The sequence below is a fragment of the Mycteria americana genome, chromosome 1 (assembly GCF_035582795.1).
Source record: "Mycteria americana isolate JAX WOST 10 ecotype Jacksonville Zoo and Gardens chromosome 1, USCA_MyAme_1.0, whole genome shotgun sequence".
Lineage (NCBI taxonomy): Eukaryota > Metazoa > Chordata > Aves > Ciconiiformes > Ciconiidae > Mycteria > Mycteria americana.
Genome location: NC_134365.1, coordinates 26,016,452 through 26,037,919, shown reverse-complemented (window position 1 = coordinate 26,037,919; position 21,468 = coordinate 26,016,452). Strand labels below are relative to the sequence as shown.

The following is a 21,468-nucleotide window of genomic DNA, read 5'->3' as shown; positions in this document are numbered from 1 at the left end:
TGATCCTGCAACTGAGCTGCCTTGTTCTATGAATAAATCAACAATCTATGGAAACATGTTCAACAGCTTCCTGGAAGCAGAATAGAACATTAAGGATTTTTTGCTTCATAAAGCAGCACCTCAACCAGTGAAATTCAAACTGTTTTGGGCACTGGCTGAAGATGTCAGCCAGTGTCACAAGAGTCACGCTGACTGTCAAGCTGATCAAGTTCAAGTATCAGTATCATAGATTTACATATAAAGCCACAAATTTGACATCAGTTTTGCCTTCTCTTTTGTGAATATATTCTCATTATGACTATATTCATTTAAGTTAAATGTAAGGAATTTAAATACACTATTTAAACAGAAGTACCTGCTGTCATATACCATGAGCAAAAGGGATTAACTCTAAATAAAATAAAATAAATAAAATTGAATCATTTCCTTCCAGCTGGTCTCTACACTGTTAGCTGGTCAACACTGGCTGTTTACACAGCAACGCACTTTGCCAGCGCACTTTACCCAAGTAGCTCAAGGGAAGAATTCCTGCATTCACTTGTCCTCAAACGCTCACACAGCTTTTCTCTGACACCCATGCTAGCTATGATTCCTCAATTGCTTCTTCCCCAGATGAAATTTGCTTTCCTTCCCCAGTTTTGCCACATATTTGTAGTGGAAAGAGGCAAACCCAAAACCACTGACAATCTCTGCAGATGGGAGAAGGCGCATGGCTGTGAGTGTGCTGTGAAGGGGCTGTGGGAGCACAATAGGTGAATAGCAGAGGAAAGAAGGTGTGTGAACTCCTGACGTCTCCTGGCATTTATAAAGACTTTCCGTAAGATTTACGGGATCTATGAGAGTGTAATGCACCAAAAAAGTGAACCTTGCCCCTTTTTTTCTTGTTCATTGAAGCTATCACTCCTTGTCCATCAGACCTCCATGTGGAATTTAAAAAGTGGCGGGTCGCTCTCACGCCCAAACCCTGCTTAGTTAGCATATGAATGCTCAACTAATTGTTTGAAGTAACAATTAGGAGGACAATGGATAAAGGAGGAAACTGGAGACGGCAACTAACACCTGTGAATCAGAACTCAAATAGCTTTCTTTTACATAATTATTAAAGGAGCAGGCAAAATGGACATTGACTTGAAAATGTGGTCCAAAGACAATGCTGGTGCGTGTAAATCCTTTTTCAGTGTCATTACTTACATGTAAGGTTTGATATTTTTGTAAAAATCTTAGTCATGAGTGAATGTTGCAAAGTGTTGCAAAGGGTTTTTTTGGCGGGGAGGGAGAAAGGGAAGAGAAAACCATTTAAGGGCAATCGCAATTTCATGGAGGAGGCGGAAGTCCTAATGAAGTTATTAAAACATATGGACTTCAGATAGGTAGCAGAAAGTCATTGTAAAACACAGAACATTTCTAACCTTGCAAATAGCAATTATGATTTAACATCCTGTAATCAGCACTACATACTTTTCTGCATTAAAGAAAAAGAAATGGATGCTATGAAACTGTTTCATTAAATTGTATTTATTGCAGAATGTGAGCAGAATTCTATGGCGCTTTCTCAAGGAAAAATTTCTCATTGCTTCTCAAGGAAGCAATCCATATGTGTGCTCAACGTGCTCATATGCAATTATTTCTTAAACAGGTTATATTGTGCTTCTCTAGAACAGTATTTAATGAAGCTAGTTAACATTATGACTCTCAAAATGACAGTCTCAAAAAACCTGTATCTGCAATTTACATATATTAATAAGTATTAGGGGGCATAGTTGTCTATTTGCACACATCAGTAGTGTTGCTAGAGTTGTACTGGCATAAAAAGGATAATGGTGAAGGTTACTCAGTAGTCGGGATAAATCAATGAGTATTTATACAGTTAGATACTTCTCTCTAGAGAAATATGTCACTGAAAAGTATCTCATATCTAGCCTTCTCTCTCCATAAAGTTTATGGAGATACAAATAACTTCACATACTTCAGCTATAATATTGCTGATGATAGTACGCAGTGAAATGACATTTTAGAATATTTTGTTCACTATCTTTAAATGGTATCACTAGTACAAAGTTAGAGAAAATATGTAAAGTCCTGACCATGCTGAAGCGAAAGTTTAACTCGCATTGACTTCCAAGTAATCTAGATTGGTTCTTTCTAAAGGACATCACAGAAGATGGTTTCTTCAAGGGGGAGTTGTATTAATTTTAAAAGAGAAAGCATGGTTGTGATGAAAAATTGAAAGAAAGAAAGGAAAAAAGAAAGAAAGGGAAATAAAAGAAAGAAAAAGAAAGAAAAAAGGAAGGAAAGAAAGAAAAGAAAAAGAAAGATAAAAAGAAAGAGGAAGGAAGGAAGGAAAAAAGAGAAAGAGAACGAAGAAAGAAAGAGAAAGAAAGAAAGAAAAGAAAGAAAGAAAAGGAACATAAAAAACTGGGTGGAAGATAAAGAAAATAGACATAATGTGAACATAAAGAAAGAAAACGGGGTGAAGTTTGGGGAGAATAAACCATTAGTCCTACCAGTATACATATGTCAAGTCTTAAGCTGAGAGTTAAAAATTGAATAACAAATTACATTCAGATAAACTGAAAAGCACTTCTGTTTGCTTTGTTTGTGTCCTTTATATGCTACAATGTTGAGGGTATTTATATTCTGTTTAACCAAGACTTAACCATTCGAGGTCCAAGATAAGGACAAAGTAAATAATTCATCAGTAATTAAAACAGTGACTATCTTGTTGGAGGGGCGGTGTGTCATCTACACTTTGTGGTCCTGTTAGTCTTCTGGGTTTTATATTGTAAATTCATTGCTGTTTTGCAGATTTGGTGTACGGATACTATAGGCAACAGCGGAAATTGATTGAAGAGATTGATTGGTCATATACAGGTAAGCAAAACTGTCTATTAAAGAACGTACTTCGCTTTGATATTTTCATGTTCGTTGTTATAACGTCAAGAGCCTGTTATGTCTGTATACCACTTTCCATATGCCTAAACAATTGCTAAAGTAAAAACGTGGGAAATAGAGTTTGAAAAATTGCAGGAACATTACAACAGGAGAGATTATTTTCATTTCTTACCTCTGTTACTTTGGAAAGAGAAAGTTCTTATCCTTAAAACCTTAACCCTGAGACATGACTTACTTGAGGAAGGCTCGGCCAATAAATTGTTAGGTGCTCTTTTATCAGCTGAATATTACTGTTCTGGCAAGTTTGAAAAGCAGACAGAAAGGCTGAAACAAGGCACAGCATGTTACGTGGGTAAGAACATATCCATATGCTGCATATGAACTTCTGCGCTTTGCTTCTGAGCACCTGAGGATCCTTTCCAGCTCCCACCCTGATTCTTCTAAAAAATCAGTCATTTGGACTCTCTCATTTGCATAAGTAAGAAAGCTATACCCTTAAATTCTGCACGACCTTTGCCTCATCACAGAAGGACTATGGGTAATTCACAATCTGCCTCCTACATTCTTCTGTAAAACTCAAGCCACCTTCAGTAATATTGAAAAGGTAATTTTGTCCTAAATGGTAGGTACATTTTACCCAGAATGTAAGAAGTGACTTCCTGAGGGTGTGCATAGACTCTTACATTTTTAATGATTTAAGATACTGTTTCAAAAACCACCAATTTATGAAAAGAAATAAGGACTGTCAAATTCCAGTGTTTCATATATTTGGTTCAAAATATGTTCCTGTAGTTAGAGAAAGTTACATCATTCTTGTTCTTTCTCTCACCCTCTTTCTCATTTTCGAGACAGTTTTTATCTTGCAGGGTAAAACATATCTAACAAGTTTTGAACCTAGAGAGAATTGAAACAGGCTAGTCATAAACCCTTCAAAATGAGATTTATAATGAAAACTCCCACTTACACACATTGTACTGCAAAATCCAAGCATAAGATCAATCAATACAATATTTCATGTTCAAAATCCATCCATTTTTTAATATTGCAGTTAGGGGAATGCAGGGATAAGCCTTCAGGATTACAGGTGACCAGAGGGCAATTTAGGAGTTTACTTTAAAGAATAGCGAATGGGTTTTGCATAGGATATTGGATGATAGAGCTCTTCCCTAGCCTGCACAGAGGACCCACCCACTGTGCACCTGCTGCAGCAGCTGCAGGTCACGTTTACTGGGTATTTTGGATGGCAAACCAGCACAGAGTCTGCAAGCCAGAGGATTCAGACCTATTGGTTCTCTCCCTTAACATGTGAGATGCCTTCATGTAGCCGTCTCACTTCATGTGCCTTGCCCTCATGACTCTACTGTTGGCAAAGCCTTTCTCCCTATTCAGGCCTATATAGTCGGGTGCATGGGGTGCATGGGCTGCATGCGGTGGCCGAACGTGAGAGCAGCCCCACTCAGCAGCGTGTGCCCTGCCCGGCAGCCTCCTGCCCCTGCAGCCTCCTGCCCCTGGTCCTGCTGCCTCCCCAGGCACTGCCGCGTGGGCTCGGCGTGCCCCCAGCACTCACAAGGCAGCCAGCTCCAGGTGTGGTCAGACTGGATTTTCAAAGCTTTGTGGGGGGCTCTATGTAAGTCAGGTGGTCCGTGTCTACGGCTGCCAACTGTATTGCGAGCCGAGTGGTATGTGGTGCTTTCCTGAAATACCAGGTAATTGGTTCGTGGCATGACGGGAATGCACAAATTCAGCTTTCACGTAACAAACCACAGTCTTCCTGAATGTGAAGAAAAATTACAAATTTTAACATTGTGTGTTAGAGGCACAGAAGTCAAGAGGCTGAGGCATATTGATTTTGATCTCATTTATTTATAATTTATTTATTTATTTATTTTAATCTCATCATTTTATTCCTGGCACAAGCAATATCAAGTACGATATGTATAACTACTATACCTAGCTCAGACTGATGGTTTTGAGGCATAGACCAACATGCACATTTCTGAATAGATGACCTATGCTTTGTCAGTTCATCCTTTCCTCAGACACCAGTTATATTCTTCTGTCTTATAACCCGCTCACTGAAAGACCTGAAAAATTAGCCCCTGTGTGCCAATGAAGTGTTATGAGTGGGCCTTGGGATCCTGCAAGCATGGAGTTTAATCCACCGTAACTAAGAAAAAATCTAACTGGCTTGGTAAACTAATCTGTAGTAACCGAGAGCAGATGTAATTCTCTATATCAAATACGAAATTTCAGATACATTAGCCACAGTGGGTCAATACACTCCTTTACTGGGATGATGCTGTGAGATGAAAGTAAAATGGAACTAGAGAAATAACTTGAATCTTACCTGCTGAAATCATGCAATTTCTGAAGGCGAAGTTTCATAATAAAGCAATTTCGCATACTGTGATTTATGTGATTCATCATCAGATTTTGACTCTCGGGTAAATGTCTAACGAAGACATAAATGTTACTGGAAACATTTTGTAGTACTTCTGAGGGCTCTGCTTTAAGCCATAGACAAATCCTGCATTTGCAAGCATGAATTCAGGTTTTTTGTGTCATGAGTTTGCATATATTTGCATAAACAAATACAGTGTTAAAGAAGTGGAAAGTGCAAGCGCACGTTACAAATGCATCCAATTTTTTCACGAATAAGTGGTTCTTGAAGATAGTTCATTAGTAAAATGACTTTATTTTAACAACCTTTCATTGTATTTTTCATTAAAACAGTGATAGAGAAAAAATTTTTGTAACAACATGAATATTTTCAAATGATATCATATACCAAAAGTGAATCCAACCATTTTTGTTGTAGAAAAAACAAGTCTACTGAGAAAGTTCATTTCCTCAAATCAGTTACATACTAAATGATGACCAAAGATCATTTAGACATTATTTAGCTGCACCACTAAGGTTAGGCAATCTCATATTATTTCAAACCATAAAGCAAGCAATATAAGCTTCAATTATTTCTCTATCATACAGATGAAAGATTAATTTTTGCTGATGCTTTGTTTATGTGCATTGTTTTTGCCAGAAGGAATGATATAATGCTGTTTTCTGGGGTCTTTTTTTAACATGGCTGGTTGATAGTAGTCATGAAAACTCCAAGTCTGAATGTTGACATGTAGAATTATCAAATGATACCACAAAGAAGATTTTTTTTTCCAGTGAAATTTCCTTCTGTTGGGTTTTTACTCTTGGGATTTGGGTTCTTGTTCACAACAAACAAGTTACGTGGCTTAGAGTTAAAAAACAGACCTGAATTCTGCTAAAAGCAGGAAATTCTAGACAGCCTTCCAGGAATTACAAAAGCTGAGGGGTTCTAAAAATTGAATTTACTATGTAAATGAATAGCACACCCAGTTCAGTGTTCTTTGTCTCATCATTCAGGGGTATTAAGTTCAGTTTGTGCTGCCATTCATTATGTGATACACTGATATACAGTTGCCTTATAAATACTGGCAACTCTGATCGTGAGCAAAGGGTGATTTAGTATAAACTCTTGGGTCTCTGGGTATTCAGAGAACAATTTTGTTGTTTGCAAGCAGAATGTGAATCGTATTTCCCTTTTCTCTGGGGTGAAGATTAATGAATCACAAAATCACAAAATAATTTAGGTTTGAAGGGGCCCTTGGAGATCATCTGGTCCAACCCCCTGCTCTAAAGCAGAGAGAACTTCAAAGCTGAAGCAGGGTGTTCAGATCTTGTCCAGCAGAGTTTTGGAAATCTCCAGGGAGGGAGATGCTGCAGCCTGGGCAGTGTGTTCCGCTGTCATTTTGAAGATTTTTATTCATTTGCCCAACTGCAGTTTCTCTTTTTGCAACTTGTGACCATTGCCTCTTGCCCTTTCCCTGTGCACTGCTCTGCAGCTTGCCTTTACATAGCAGTAGACTTCACCTAGGTTCCCCCTCTCTTCTCCAGCCTCAGCAAACTCAGGTGCCTCAGCCTCTCCTCGTACATGAAGTGCTCCAACCCCCAATCCTCCCCAAACCCAGTGGCCCTTAGTTTGTTAGTATGTACTGGGTTGAGGAGGAAGTCAAAACTGGACTCCGCATTCTTGATGTCACCTCACTCCTGTGCAGCAGAGGGAAATAGTCACTTCCCTTGTCCTGCTGGCTGCACTCTTGCTAATGTAGCCCTGTACTTTCTTGGTCTTCCTGGCTGCAAGGGCACGCTGCTGACTCACACACAACTCATTGTCTATCAGGATAATTCATTATGTTCTTTTCAGATAATTTTTAATATCTGGTGTATCTCAGTAGTAAAACTTGGCAGCATGTTGATGATGCTTTTCTGGCCCTTGCACCAATACCTTCCACAATAACAACGGCTAAATGTAATGACTTGTTGGTTTTGCTCCCATGTTGAACATTGACCTAATCTTGTTAAGTTTAAAATTGTTACCATTCTATGTCTGATTCAACAGCCCCTGGAGATATCCCCCTAGTTTATCATTCCCCATTACTATCACTACACAGACAAAACCTTAGTTGTCAGTTGAAAGGCTGTTTTTGCCACCCCAAGTCCTGGAAATTTGCACTGGTGGCTTCAAATGTTGATGCCTGTGGTTTGGCTCAGAAATGAAAATGGCCTTATTTTCAGTGGTACTGAGAAAAAGTAATTCTCTTTCTTGCCCAAACAAGGTCTAATGTTTTAATTTCAAATGTTCTTCTATCATCTTTGAGTATTGAGGAGATTCTACTGCAAAGTCACTGCTTATAAAGTTTATGGGAAAGTAGGTTGCTGCTTATATCCGTAATAATTTACAGGAGTATTTTGCTTTTTGCTTAGCCTAAAAAGTAAGCAAGGATCTTTACTATCTCAGCTGTGACTCAAGAAAATGATTTTGACATTGCTAGCTAATTCTACTTATTCTGTGAAACGTCTCCTGCTTCTGTTACCCCACAATTTGATCCTGGTAAACTGGAAAGTTTCAGGCTCTCCCCTCATCCTCACCCCTCATCAGCAGCCATCTGCTGGGCGGATGGACAAGGCCAGGCATACAGGCGTTGCTTTCTGCCCTGCAGCTGCAGTGGAGAAGAAGCTGCTCTGAAGAGGGCTTGTGTGAGTATGGGCACCCATGCACACCCCTTATGAGACAGCTCCAGGAGCAGGGCAAGGGGAGCTAGAAGGTAGAGGCGTAGGGTCTGGGTCCCATCCATTGCAGGCCAGGGTGGAATATGATAGAGGAGCCACTTTCTGAGCCAAATCCTGACAGTTGGGCTGTGTGGGAGAACGGGAAGCAGCAGCAGGAGCCTGCTGGAGGTGGGATCCAGGAGCTGCTTGCTGAACTGCCTGATTTAATAGACAGTTCTACCAGACCAAGCTGAAATGTCTCCAAGAGACCCCTGGCCAAAAGCTGATGAAACCTCCTGCCTTCACCGGATGGATAAAACCGTGCTCTGGGGAGATGATGCATACCAAATTAAGTTCACATTTTTTCTTACTAGCTAACTACCATGGCAGTATCAGCATAACTTTGTGAGAAGATCTGGTCTTTTTATCACCTCCTGTGAAATAAATCACTTTGTGTTTTATATTCACCAAGTATAATCAGGACTGATGTGTTGTTATCTGTTGTGAGTAATAAAGAAAAGCGTATACTCGTGGGCCCTGTACGTTCCTTCTGTAAAGGATGCAGCATAAGAAATGAAAATAACATGCATTCTTTTATTAACTCATATAAAAATAGCTCTGCAGAGGGTAATTTCTTTTTTAGTAGACCTTATGCTTCAGAGGCTGTCATACCTTTTCTTGCATGATAGCTCATTACGTGTATTTACATCCCCCAGATCACACAGTCACTCATGGTTCCAGTGTTTTGTCACTAAATTCACAGGCTCATTAATTAAAAGCCTATGACATTATTATGGTTTTGGGAAGGCTGATGATTCAGCAACAGAAATTAGTGTTGTGCACCTGTTCCTATTGAAAAGACAAGGTGTCCTCAAGCGGGAAGCTACATGCTGGCATTGCTGGCCATAGAGAAATCCCTTTTAAGATATCTCAGTGTACTGAATCAACGACACAAAGCAAGTTATTCAACACAAATAAGATATCTATTCAGTATATTTGTGATCAGACTGTTGAATTCTTACAAAGTTATATGGTTTGAAAGAGCCTGTTTCAAACATCCTTTCTTTTCAATCTGGAGAGCTGATCTTTGAGCAGCAGAAGGCTACTAGCAGCAAAGTGCAATTTATTTAGCTTTGATTCAGTCAGTATTTGTAGGATAAACTGAGTGGAAAACTGTTACAAGGATTTTTTTTTTGGAGGGGAGGTAAGAGGATTGGGCCCCATATTCAAGGACCTTTCAAAGCTGGATGCTTGTAGGACAGGTATGAAGAACCACATGTTGGTATTCATATTTAGCTACTCACTGGTAAAATTATAGCATTTGTCTGTCAATAAAGATTTAAGTGATCTGTTTGCCAGAGTTTCCTGATAAGGAACTCTGTTAAGATCTGTTCCTTCCCCTATTTCACTCCTTAAATGCTATAAGCAAATGAAACAGCTGGGTCATTTTCAGAAACTGCACAGCATCTCATTCTGAGCATCAACTAGATTATTCAAATGCAGGAGGTTTGGTTTATGAAGTGTAGAAATTAAAGCGTGAGGTATTTGCATAGTGTGGTACTGCTGTTTTGATAAGGTCTGGCCAGGGGTCAGAAAGATATAGAGACTACCCATTAAGTAAATGCGTTTGGAAATTAAAAGATATTTTAGGAGTGCTGTCTTTGGGAATACACCAAAGTAAAATGAAAAAAGCAGATTGTGGATATCTCACAGTAGACTACAGCCTCTGGTTAAGCCTCTTTGCCCTTCAAAATGATCATATAAGTATCCTCATGTACATACTACTGAATGATTTCTCATTTACAAGTGCATTCAATCTGTGCTGCACTGGGAAGGGTAAGTTCTTGAGGACTACTTGCTTAAAAATGCAGAAATGATTACTTTGAGATCATCGTCACCTCCATACCAATATGATTCATGGATTTGTGAAGTTTAGAGCCCAGCAAATAATTGTCCCATTGCTTATGTTTACAGAAGGCCTTGCTTTACCCACCTGCTACAGCCAATTTGTTTAGGACTTTCTTACGAATGTTTTTACTCAAAGGCTATTCTGCTGTATTTATAACAGTTTTTGGGTTTTTTCCTAATGTATTCAAATCCCATTCATTTCAGTATGCACAGTTTGCTAATGTACTGGAATAAGGGCAATAACTAATTCTGTGCAACGTACTCACAAATTTGAAGCCATTCATGACCTTGCTGTAACTCAATTCAATAGAAAACAAACCCTTCTAGGTAGTTTTTCCATGGGTCAATAAGGGTTAAAGCAGTCCTCCAAAAGGCATGGTTAGACAAGTCTTCGTGGGTAGGAGCACAGAGAAAAGGAAGATGAAGGGTAAGAGGAAGGATCCTGAGAAGGAGGGGGCAGGAGGAGTGCAGCCTCCCTCTTTGAGAGCAGAAGGCTCTCATGTAGGCTCAGGTGCCCCTGAAGCCACAATCATCTCAAGCTCAGTGAGGCACGTGTGCTTGGTATTTTGCAAGTGTGCCTGACTTAGTTAAGCAGAGCATAGGAGGGGCAGCACATACTGTTTCAATTTCTAAATTTTGAATGCTAAGTTACTGCAAAGTACTGTAAATGAACTTAAACCACGTTTTCATGCTGTACTTTGGAATTTCATTTTCAAATGTCATAATATGACTTTTTTCCCACAAAATAATAATTTTTCCAAAACTTTTCAAATTGAGAAATGAGGGAAACCCATCAGCAGTTTTTATTTTAGATGAATCAGCATTTGCTGAAAAATAAACTAATCCACTGAAAAGTCCTGACCTTTCTAAAATTAACTCATAGAAATGGCACTTCCAGTTCCATAGGTCTGCCCCTGCCAAGTGTAAAGAATGTCACCTTCTCATTTCAGAGGTAAAAATAAGCTTCCTCTTATCTTCAGCTGCATGTTAGAGCCAGCCCAGTTTGTAGCTTGATGGCTGGACCCCGTGCTCTCTTGCGAAGCATTAGCACGGTTGTTGCAGTTCTTTCCACCTGCTGACTGTTAGGTTGGCCAGGAGGTTGTGCAGGTGTCAGCAATAGCTAGTTCAGTCTGCAGGCTTGCAGTAAGTGGTAGTAATTCATGACAAAGAGGGTAAATTAGCAAGGGGCAGAAATCATTTTTATTTGTACACAGAATACTTTCTGTCAAGAGTTTCTGAGGGATATGTGGTGTTTATTTATATACAGTTGGCTTATATGCAGTATCATGACTGGCATGTTAGCACAGTTCTAAGAAACCTGAATCATACAGGTGTTATGCAGCTTATTATTTACAATGGGGAGATCCATTCTAGGAAGTTTTCCCAAAGAAGTCTGTGCCCTGTTTCTCTAGCAGGGTGGCAAGCTTTCCACACCACCCTGAAGAAATAGTGGGCATGTCAAAAAGCTGCTTACATCCCAAGGTATTATGATTCCAGATTAAGGCTCTGTGCCCCTGTACTTGTCCTTGAATTTCACAGCCTTTCTTCCCTTTGCCTTTTTTCTACAATTGTGGAGCATATGAAACCACTCTTCCACATCCAAAGTCATCCTTTCTCGTGGAGAAAGTCCTGCTGAAAGCTGTCAAAGTCTGTAACTGTTAATTTGCAGCAGTCCACGGGAAAGTAGCTGTGGCACTGTGCATCCACTAGATTTATCAGCTGAACTGTTCCCTCCATTGTTTCATTGCCAGAATTGCAGAAGTTCAGTTCTGAGCTTCTCTTTCAGCTGTGAAAGGTGCATAAAGTCCTTGTTGTGAAAAGCCAGGTGAGGGCATCTAGCTGCACACATATTTAGCTAGTTCTTGCTATGCTTCAACAGTTGTGCTTGCAACAAACGCCATATTCGTCCTGTGGCAGCCTCTTTCTGCTCTCTTCCAAGAGCTTTCTTTATGAGAAATTAAACTATGGCTTGATCTGATATTGCCTGGCATTGATCCTATTTTAGGAGCCACAGAAACAATTGGCTGTCTTCTTCCATCCTTTATCATAGATGCTGCATTTAAGAGCTAAGCTGTTTTCCCTCTGAATGTGGTGTTTCTCTGTCAGTGCCTTCTCTTGTCAGTGAGCTTTATCTGATGAAAACTGTGTTAACCAGAGACATTTTTAAAAGGCAGTTAAGAAAATGAAGATATTAAAAATGGAAAAGCAAAGAGAGGGACAATATGTTGAATGCTGGAAAAGAGAAAGAAGAACCATTTACATGTAAGGACTTGGAAATTTGTTTTCAAACTTCTGGTATTTCCCTAGCGGTGTAAGGAGTCAATTCAGCACTTGGGTGCATGGTCATAGACTGACAAAAATTATTTTTACTGAGTTAATGGCAAAAACAAGCACACACCAACAAAAAGCCCACCTTGCATTACCCTGCCTGAGTAACTGAAAGGGAAAAACTCAAAAAAATACTGTTGCTGGAGTATTTAGGAATGGGTCAATGGTTCATAAATTATTTTCTCCTATTTCAGAACAGAGTGGATTTTCTGCCTGCTTGTACATGTTCTGACCACTTTGCATATACGCAGCACAGTATGATCAATATCTTTTTTTTCAGCTATATTTTTTCTGCCAGTTTTCAGGAAAGCAAATATTTATGGCTGGAGTGCTAGTCAGTGAAAAATTACAAGCAAGGAGATTTTTTTTTTATTATTATTCAAACGTATCCTCATAAAAGCTAGCTTTACAGTAGGGCTGTGGTATGTGTGAACAGGGCGCTCTAAATAGGAGCGCTAGCACATTATCACTTTAATCTGTATTTTACCTGCTTTCAGAGTATCCAGAACAGATTGAATGCAACCTGCACAAACAGGCAGTAGACAATATGTAATATGTTTTCTTGGGGGGGACGGACACACATATACTTTAAATAATGCAACCATTCGTTTTCTTCAGCTGTAAGTACCCCCTTCAAACAGATTCAGTACGTTACCGTAACTAATTTTTACCAACACATTTAACCACCAAGAAGAGATCTGTACACCTGCCAGTCCTAATGTGACCATACCATGTGTATCTGATCAAAATGAGAACAACACTTGTTCTCTTCTGCATAAAAGGAACCGATGATAATCTGTTGCAGTAGCTTGATCACACATCTGAAGTTCCCTTTGAAATCGTTTGTTTTGTCTAGAGAAGCTGTGGAGCATGTGCTAAAAAGAGCTTTCCTGGATGGCTTCCTGTGTCTTCTCACTCCATCCCTTTCTCTAGAGCAGTCTTCCTACCATTTCCATTTGACACTTTTTGTTATATTGGCTTATTTCCTCTCTTATGGTGCAGCCACGACTTGTTTCCCCTTTGCATTATAAAATTCTTCTTTTTCCCACCATTAAATGATTGTATAGTGTTTTGTTGCCTACTTCTCCCTGACATTCATTAATGGCTGCAAGAACTGTCAGTTTGCCACTTTATCTCCTGTGTTTCCAGGAGAAACTCTTTCTTCTCCCAAGTAACTAACGGAGAAAGAGCCGGCTGAGTGTTTCCTTGACTATGTTACAGTCTCTCCCAGCTGCCTTTTCCTAAATGTCAGGGACACTCTCCAGCGTGGTTACCATGGTGCGTTCAGCTGGCATGCCTGCAAAGGTTCCCAAAAGCCAGCACACCCACTGCACGTTTTATAGGAACATACGATGAGGGAAGGCACTTACCTGCTGTATCAGTTAAATAGGACATAACGAAAGGTGCTTTTTGGTGCATATTCTGTATAAGATTGGCCCCAATTTGGTACCATAAAGACCATCAATCAGTTAAGAATATTCTCTTTGTCCCTCCGTTTGTGAGAGTGCTGGTGTATCTATAGATGTGTTACAAGTTACATATATAAACCTGCTGGTGAACTTGCCAACTCAACAGGTCAGTACATAAATGTAAATGCTGATGGAGAACAGTGAAATTTACACTGTGCTGTATTCATTAACTACCTTCTATAAAAAGATTTGAAGGTGTTTTCTATTTCCCCATAATTTATTATTCAATCTGAAGCATTGTTATTAGCAAAAAAGCTTTCTTTGATATGGTTTCCTGGTGTGAAAGTCAATACAAATAAAGTACATCCTGCATCCAGCCATCACAAAACATTATTTTTCAAACCTCAGGTTTATGGCTAACAACCTGTAGATAGATATGTAGCTGAAACGGCGAAATCCTTTTTAAAATGCTGACAGATTTAAAAACTTACTTTGAAATCCCATGCAACTGAGTCATATTGTTGTCTCTAAAATATATCATTCAATTCATAAACAGATTTCAAATATAAACATGAATAAATGCCTTTGTTCCAAATAATAAGCTACCAGTAAGTTCTGTTCCAGTCACTTGTTTCAGGTTAAGTTGGTCATATTCTCTTCAACAAATGGTTAGGTAGGCTGGAGACACATTTCATCAGGTTCAGCGATCATGCAGAGGAGAGCTCTGAACTACAGTGTACTTTGGTCTGTCTCCTTGATAAATGTTTCATAGAAACAAAATACTCTTCTCCCAGTTGCTCAGCTTTAGCCCCTGTGAATGAAGTCAGTAGGATTTTCCAGTGTGATTAAGTTCCTTTCATTGAACTACTCAGGTTTTTCTGACTGGGACCAGAAATGGACTCCCCAACTCCAACACCCTGCTGTTACAGGCAATCATGCCATCTAACTCTTGCATAAAATTAATCTAACTCTATTTTAAAAGTAGTTGTGATATTTTGCTTCATAGTTCCATTGAAAGACTATCTCAGAAACTCACTCTTGACTTTTAAACCTTATCTGGATTTCCAGGCTAGCTGTATTAGTGGACCATTGAGGTCATCTGGTTCTGATAGAATTGGTTTGCTTGTTTGGTTGGTTTTTGGAGAGTTCTTTTCTATTGCCAATATTTTCCTGCACCGATATCCTTCTCCTGTTTGTTTTTTTTAATTCAACCAAGATAGTCTAGTCTCTTGTCCCCTTTTGATCATTGCACTAGCTTTTTCTGCTCATCTGTGGTTCAGCTAAAATTCTTTTGTCTTCAACATGGGTGACCAGCATCTCATGCACTTATCCCAGATGAACTGTCCCCATGACTTCGTGCAGAGAAATTAATACTTTCCTATCTTTACTAGGAGGTGCTTGGTTAGAGCTTCAGAACACACTTGCCTTTCCATCATGCTGTCTGTTTACAGTCCTCTGAGACTGTCAGACATGGTCTGATTCTCCTCCTCCCCCGTGTTTTTCCTATGGTGAGATTCTCATTAGTAACAAAAACTCCCACTAGTAGTCTCTAAATGTATGATTTTACAAATTGCATTGTTGAATTTCATGCCATTTTTACTACTTCCGTTCGCAAGGTCAGCTGTTTTTCCCATATGCTATACTGGACCTCCTTGTGATAGCATGTTTTCACACGTCATGTCATCAGTAGGTGTAATTAGCAGAACTGAGAAACTCCAGAGTTTCCTGCACACACACAGCCTAGTACCTCCCATTTACTGCTGCTTACTATTTTTCTCCCTCTGTCGTATTTACTAAACAAGTGAAAGTAGTGATTTGTTAGATACTGTGGTAACAATTTTGGGTATTTACTAATCTATTCAGCACAATTAAACAACTTTCAGTTTTTCAAAGACTTCCAGTTACTTTTTTTCCCTTCCTTCCTTCCTTCCTTGCTTCCTTCCTTCCTTCCTCCCTCCCTCCCTTTCCTTCCTTCCTTCTTTCCTTCTTTCTTTCCTTCTTTCTTTCTTTCTGTCTCCCAAGAGGTCTGAACTTGGATACCAGCTAAACAGCCAGCTATGTTCTCATTCATATTCTGCAGGCAAATTCAGCCTCGCTTTAACTCCATTGACTTTATAAGCATGAGTCAATATAAGGAAGTTAGCTCATAAAGTGTTCTGTATCCTAGGCGAAATATTGCTTATGTTGAAAGTTTATTTCCTGTTCAAGCATCATTAAATTGCAATGATTTATAGTTTTAAAATAAATGCTTGTATGAATATTAAATACCCAGTTAGCAGCTTTATTATGCTATCACCCACAGATAAATCCCATTTTGATAAATTCCTACATAAATAACATTTTAATTATTGCTGTGTAAGTACTAAATTTTACAACCACAACTAATTACCTATATTCGAATTTCAAACTTTAGTCTAACAGCCTGAACTAAAGCCAACTGAAATCAGTGAAAAGATATCCCTTAACTTAAAATTGAACTTTGAATCAGTCCTACCTTATAGTTATGACCAATTTATATCACATTAACAATGGAGTAGTTTCTAAACAAAATTTAAATGTATGGATTTTAGCAGTGATGGAGTGGGTAGCAAATATACTCAGAAATGCATTGTGAATATTTATTCTACTTTCAGTGTGTAAAAATTATTAAACGATTGGAAAAATTATCGCAGCAAAACTAGGAGTGTTTGGCAATTAGGTGAGGAATCACTCTATAATACCCAATGGCAATTAGCTGTCCCTGTGCAGACCCCTCATTATTTTACATTATAAGAGAAATTACAAGCATATTAACTTGATTCTATAAAGCTGATCATCAGTGAAAATTAATGTTGACATTTAATTGTCCTGAAACTTCATATTTAATATCTCACTAAGATGAATAGCTCAGTTTACACTTTCCAGAGCTATTGTTTCAGTCTATGGTAGCACCAGCTCCAAATTAATGCATGCAAGTATAGCTTTTTCTGCACAACCAACAAGGATGGAGACTTTTACAAAATTAATGGTAATGTGAAAATATAAAGTAATTTCATAGAGCCTATCAAGATATATCCAACAAAGCTTCTTCCTGGATGTGATATTCTTCAGTATTTTCACTAATATCTCAGATGACAGAAGAAAGAGAAGGCATTTGTGAATTCATGGAGGACACCATGCTGGAAGTTGCAGAATTTTGGGTGACATAATCAGAATTCAAAATGAGCTTGATGAATTGGAGAAATGTTCTGAAATCAATCAAGTAGAACCTGTCAATACAATGGTAACAGTAACCACAAAATACTCCAATCGGGAAAGAAAATAAAGCATATGGATGCAAAACGGGGACTGTCTGGTTAGGTGGCTATATGGCAGTTAGCTATAATTGCATCTGAATTAACAATATGCTGTTGTTGCAAAAAAGGCAATCCCATTTTGAGGTGAATTAACAGGAATGATGTATAAGGCATGGGAGGCAATTATTCTGCTCTACTTGTCGCTAGGAAGGTCTCAGCTGTACTTCTGTATTCATCCTTGGGCTGCACACTTGTAGAAAAGACAGTGACAAATTGAGAGAAGGTCCAGAGAAGAAGCAAAAAGAATGATGGGAGGCTAAGAAAGCCCAAACTCCTTGGAAAAAAACTGGAGGAAATAAGTTAGTATAGAAAAGGGAGTTATGATAACAGTCTTCAGATATTTAAAAGTTGTTATAAAGTGATCAGTTGCTCTCCATTCCACTGAAGTGACAAAGATGAATCAGTTTAATTTGCAGAAGACAAGGTCTAGGTGCAATATGAGGAAAAACTAACTGTGAGAATAGCTAAACTCAGGTTGCTTAGGAAGGCTGTGGAATCCCTCTCATTGAAACTCTTTCAAAAAAATGGGGAAGACAAGCATTAGTGAGGGATAGTCTAATTATACTTGATCCTGTAATGAAGGAAAGGACCCAGATGACCTTTCAGCCTTACACATCTGTGATGCTTTGGGGCAACTTAAGACCCTATTTAATCATCTTTCAAACAGCACCTAGTGTATGTGTTGTTGTGTAGACAGAATACTACCAACGATTCCTGAAGATACCCAGATTTTCAGTCCTTTACTACTTTGTTAATCATCAACCATTTGTCTAAGAAAATGATTTTCTATGTTAGGTCATTTCCTCATTTTTGACTGTTTGAGGCTGTTGGAGGAAGGACTGCAGGGACTATTCCAGACGAAAATGTGTTTTTTATAAGGAGACCCAGAAAAATGTATAACTTCTCTCTTTTGGAAAAAAAAAAAAAAAGGCAGTCTTTTCTCTGAAAGCCCTAATATGTCCTCATTTTGGATCTGGAACCTGGAAGGATGAGGTAGCTTTTGTTTTATCAACTCACTTTCTGTCTAGGGCAAGTGTTTCTGGGGCAAGCTCTTACCACCGTGCCCTGACATAAAATATGTCTTGAATTAATTTAATGTTATCTGGGTGTTTTAGACTACTGTAATTATTTTGAATGGAAATACAGTAGGATCCAATGGGGCAAAAACTTCTGTGTGAGGGCAGTAACTTCTTAAGCCTCTCAGACTTGTTTCTAGGGCTTGTCTGATTTGCACCTGCAATTCAAATTTGACATGGAAGATTTCTTGTAACTCTAAGTTCATAACTTTTTGTGGGTTTTATCAATCACTTACTCCTCCAAAGCTTTTGGATCTCATTTTGAACCCCAAACTCATTTGCTTTGCATGGACATTAAGAAGTGTTTTGCTTTTCTTTGGACATTTATTGCAGACAATTTGAGATTAAATTTATTTCATTTTCTGTCTGTTGGACTACTGCAAGCCTGCAGTCATGCATGCTCATTGCTTCTGTCTGAGGGAAAATCTCTTTATAGTGGAGCACTGAAGGCTGGCAGTGCTTGCTATCTCATCCTGCTGGGCAGCTCTGACCAGCTGGACTGTCAGCAGCTGGAACCTGCTGACTTTCCTGTTGGAGCAGCCTGAGGGTCGGATATTCTGCATTTGTACTGCTTTTAGCCTCTTCTGTATTTGTGGGCACAGCGTGGACTAGCGGAGCCTGTCGTTTCATCGAGCCTTTAGCAGTCCTGCCATAGCAATGCAGCCGTGCAGCATCACCTGTTCACCCAACTAATGGCTTCTAGTGGACACTCTGTGTTTGTCCTAGCATTCATGTTTTATGTTAATGTGATAATATGAGAAATGAGCTTGGCAGTATGCTTTCTCAGAACACCTCCACAGCTTCCTTCAAGCAGCACAGTGCATCATTGGTGCTCACGCATTTGTCCTTGGTGAATCAGTTTCCTTCATGTCACACTTTTTTGCTTTCTGCCTAGCTGATGAGTTCCTTGTAATATTCCCAGAGGTGACTGCACCGTGGTGTATGATGAATCCGTGTCCCTGGGAGGATAATGTTAGGTTTCTTTTGTGTGTCATAATAAGCCAGAATACATGCCTAGAGATGGAATAGTTACAAACAAAGCTAACCCGACACTAGCAGATGTAGGAAAAACAGTTGTAATCACTTTTTTAAATGTCAGGCTTGCACCTTGCATATCCTCATCACCCTTTCGTGTATGTTCTTTAAAACACAAACCACTTTTTGTTTGCTGAGCAGCCCAGAGGAATCACATAATTGTCTAAGTTTTGTGCATGTTTTTATAATAAACTGGCACATTAGAGGGGTCCATTTAAGTAGATGTTCTTTTAACCTAAGGTATAATAATACACACATTCAGGACCCGATTCTAGCTAAGCAGTCCCTTGAGGTTACTGGGAACTGAAGACACTGCAATTTACAGGCTTATGCACTTGGCTGATTTAAAGACAGAGGTGCAGTCAGGAATAAAATGTCTCTGTCACTTCCCAAACATCTTTATTGTCCCTCTGACATCTTTCTATAACCCATGAAGTGGCTATTCTAGTTGTCAGAAATCATTGGCTTTTTTCTGGAAGCAGAGCACAGAAGCACTGGTGTGTATGAGGAGCAGGGCTGTCTGTCTCTGCATAAGTGCATCATGTCATGTTCATCAGGCTCAAGTATCACTTGTTGGGGTTTTTTTGTTTTCAAAGGAAGCATCCACTGCTATTAATTAGTTAAAGTGAAATATACCGTCAAACAATACTTTTCCATTATAATGCCCTTTTGAAATACATTCAAATTTCTTTTTACCTATTTGGACTCTCCATGTTACACACTCCAAAGTTTACAGCTTACAGTCTCAAAGTTGCAGGTTCCTACATGAACTGTAACTACTCTATCTAACCTCCTACAGCTCCTTTCTTCCTCCTGCAGTATGGTGCCATTTTCCTGCAAATTAGCGCAGCTCACTGGAATTGAGGTTCCAGATGCAGCTTCCCCACCTCTCAGATTAGCTTGTCTCTGACTAAAAGGCAAAAAACAGGCCTAGAAGGAGAGACCAGACTTCAGGATGTTCCTTTGCCCTCCTTCCCCTCCACTAAATGCTATAACCACAAGGTGAAAGTCAGGCTTCTTGTCGCCTTGAGAGCTGAGGTCTCTTGCTGCCCAGAGGCCACAGCAGCCCAGCCTTTTCGGAAAGGACGGCCACTTCTCTCTTTTACTGGTTAGGCCTTTTCCTAAAGTCTTGGCATAACTCCTTCAGGGAGAATAAAGCCAAGAATTCAAGTCACTGCTTCCTCACCCAGTGCTCGAACCACTAGTGCAGAGGCAGCGGTATATTATCTGTGGCCATCATCCCCATTACCATTGAGAGAACTAATTGAACTGGACAGGTTGGACTGCCCTTTGAAAGGTGTCTGCCTTCAATATAGCCAGTGAAGAGAGAGAAGCACTTAATTTATGAACACTGGATCTCACCCTGCAAGTCCTTTCTCCTTCAGCTGCATAGAGTATTTCACCAATTGCTTTAGATGTATTGCATTAAGCCTGTGCGCTGCCACAGAGAGATGGCCAAAAACTTCAGTGCATTTTCCCTCTCGGTTTCCTATTTTTGTTTGAGTAAAACTATAGCATATGGATGCTCAGGAGAAAAACATCCTTTAAAAATAGGCAATGTGATTGTCAAACCTCAAAGGCTGACAAATGTGATCCCTCAAACCAAATAATCTGATTTTCTTGAAAATGACTGACCAGGTTTCAAGTTGGCAGCAAGCATCCTTTAAACTCCATGCAGGGCAGGACACCTGCAGTTTAAAAGCCAAAATCTTAAGCAGAAATGCAGCTTATGAAATCTTGAAATGGCTAAATGTTTCTTAAAGGTTATTTATATATCCACTTCTTATTTTTCATCCTCTGCTTCAATGAAGGTTGTTTTTACATTCCACAGCTCATGTAGGAGGCTGTGCAAGGAGTTATTAATAAAATATTAATGCTGTCATCCCACAGGACATATTGTTTATACCGTCACAGATGCAGAATACATCTCAGATCAATGGAGTAATGTTTTAAAAACCACTTTCTAAAGCAGCAGTTGGAGTATGATTACAGTTGTCCACAGTAGTTATATCATACAGCAAATTAGGAAATATATGTCAGGACCCATTATTCTAATGGGGGTCTTGTAAGATTTTTAAACAATGTAAGTAGATGCCAGACTTGCAAACCGATGACCCTCTTTGAAACAATAGCCCCAGCAGAGAGGAGAGAACAAAAATACTGTTGACTTGTGCATGGCTGTCAAGTTAATGCGTCACAGGAACCCACAACACTAATCGCCCTTCTTGAATGCAAGTTCTTCCTTTCTTTAGCTCCCTCATAAGGTATCCCTTAAGCACTCATTAGACCAACGCAGCTGAAAATTGGTAAATTTGTTTTCAATGTCAGCTACCACCATTTCAGTCCTGGCCACATACAAAGGAGACAGCACTGTACTGCTGATGTCACTTTGTTTCCTGCAAT

The 21,468-nt window shown here is 39.3% G+C and overlaps 1 protein-coding gene across 1 annotated transcript in view; it reads left to right on the top strand.

The window, feature by feature from the left end:
* The first annotated feature begins 1,116 nt into the window (after positions 1-1,116).
* PTPRZ1 (protein tyrosine phosphatase receptor type Z1) overlaps positions 1,117-21,468 on the top strand; it is a 104,104-nt gene continuing 83,752 nt past the window's right edge. Inside the window, exons 1-2 of the mRNA XM_075494581.1 lie at positions 1,117-1,156; positions 2,806-2,871. Coding sequence (XP_075350696.1) covers positions 1,117-1,156; positions 2,806-2,871 — 106 coding nt within the window. The remainder of the gene's footprint in view (positions 1,157-2,805; positions 2,872-21,468) is intronic.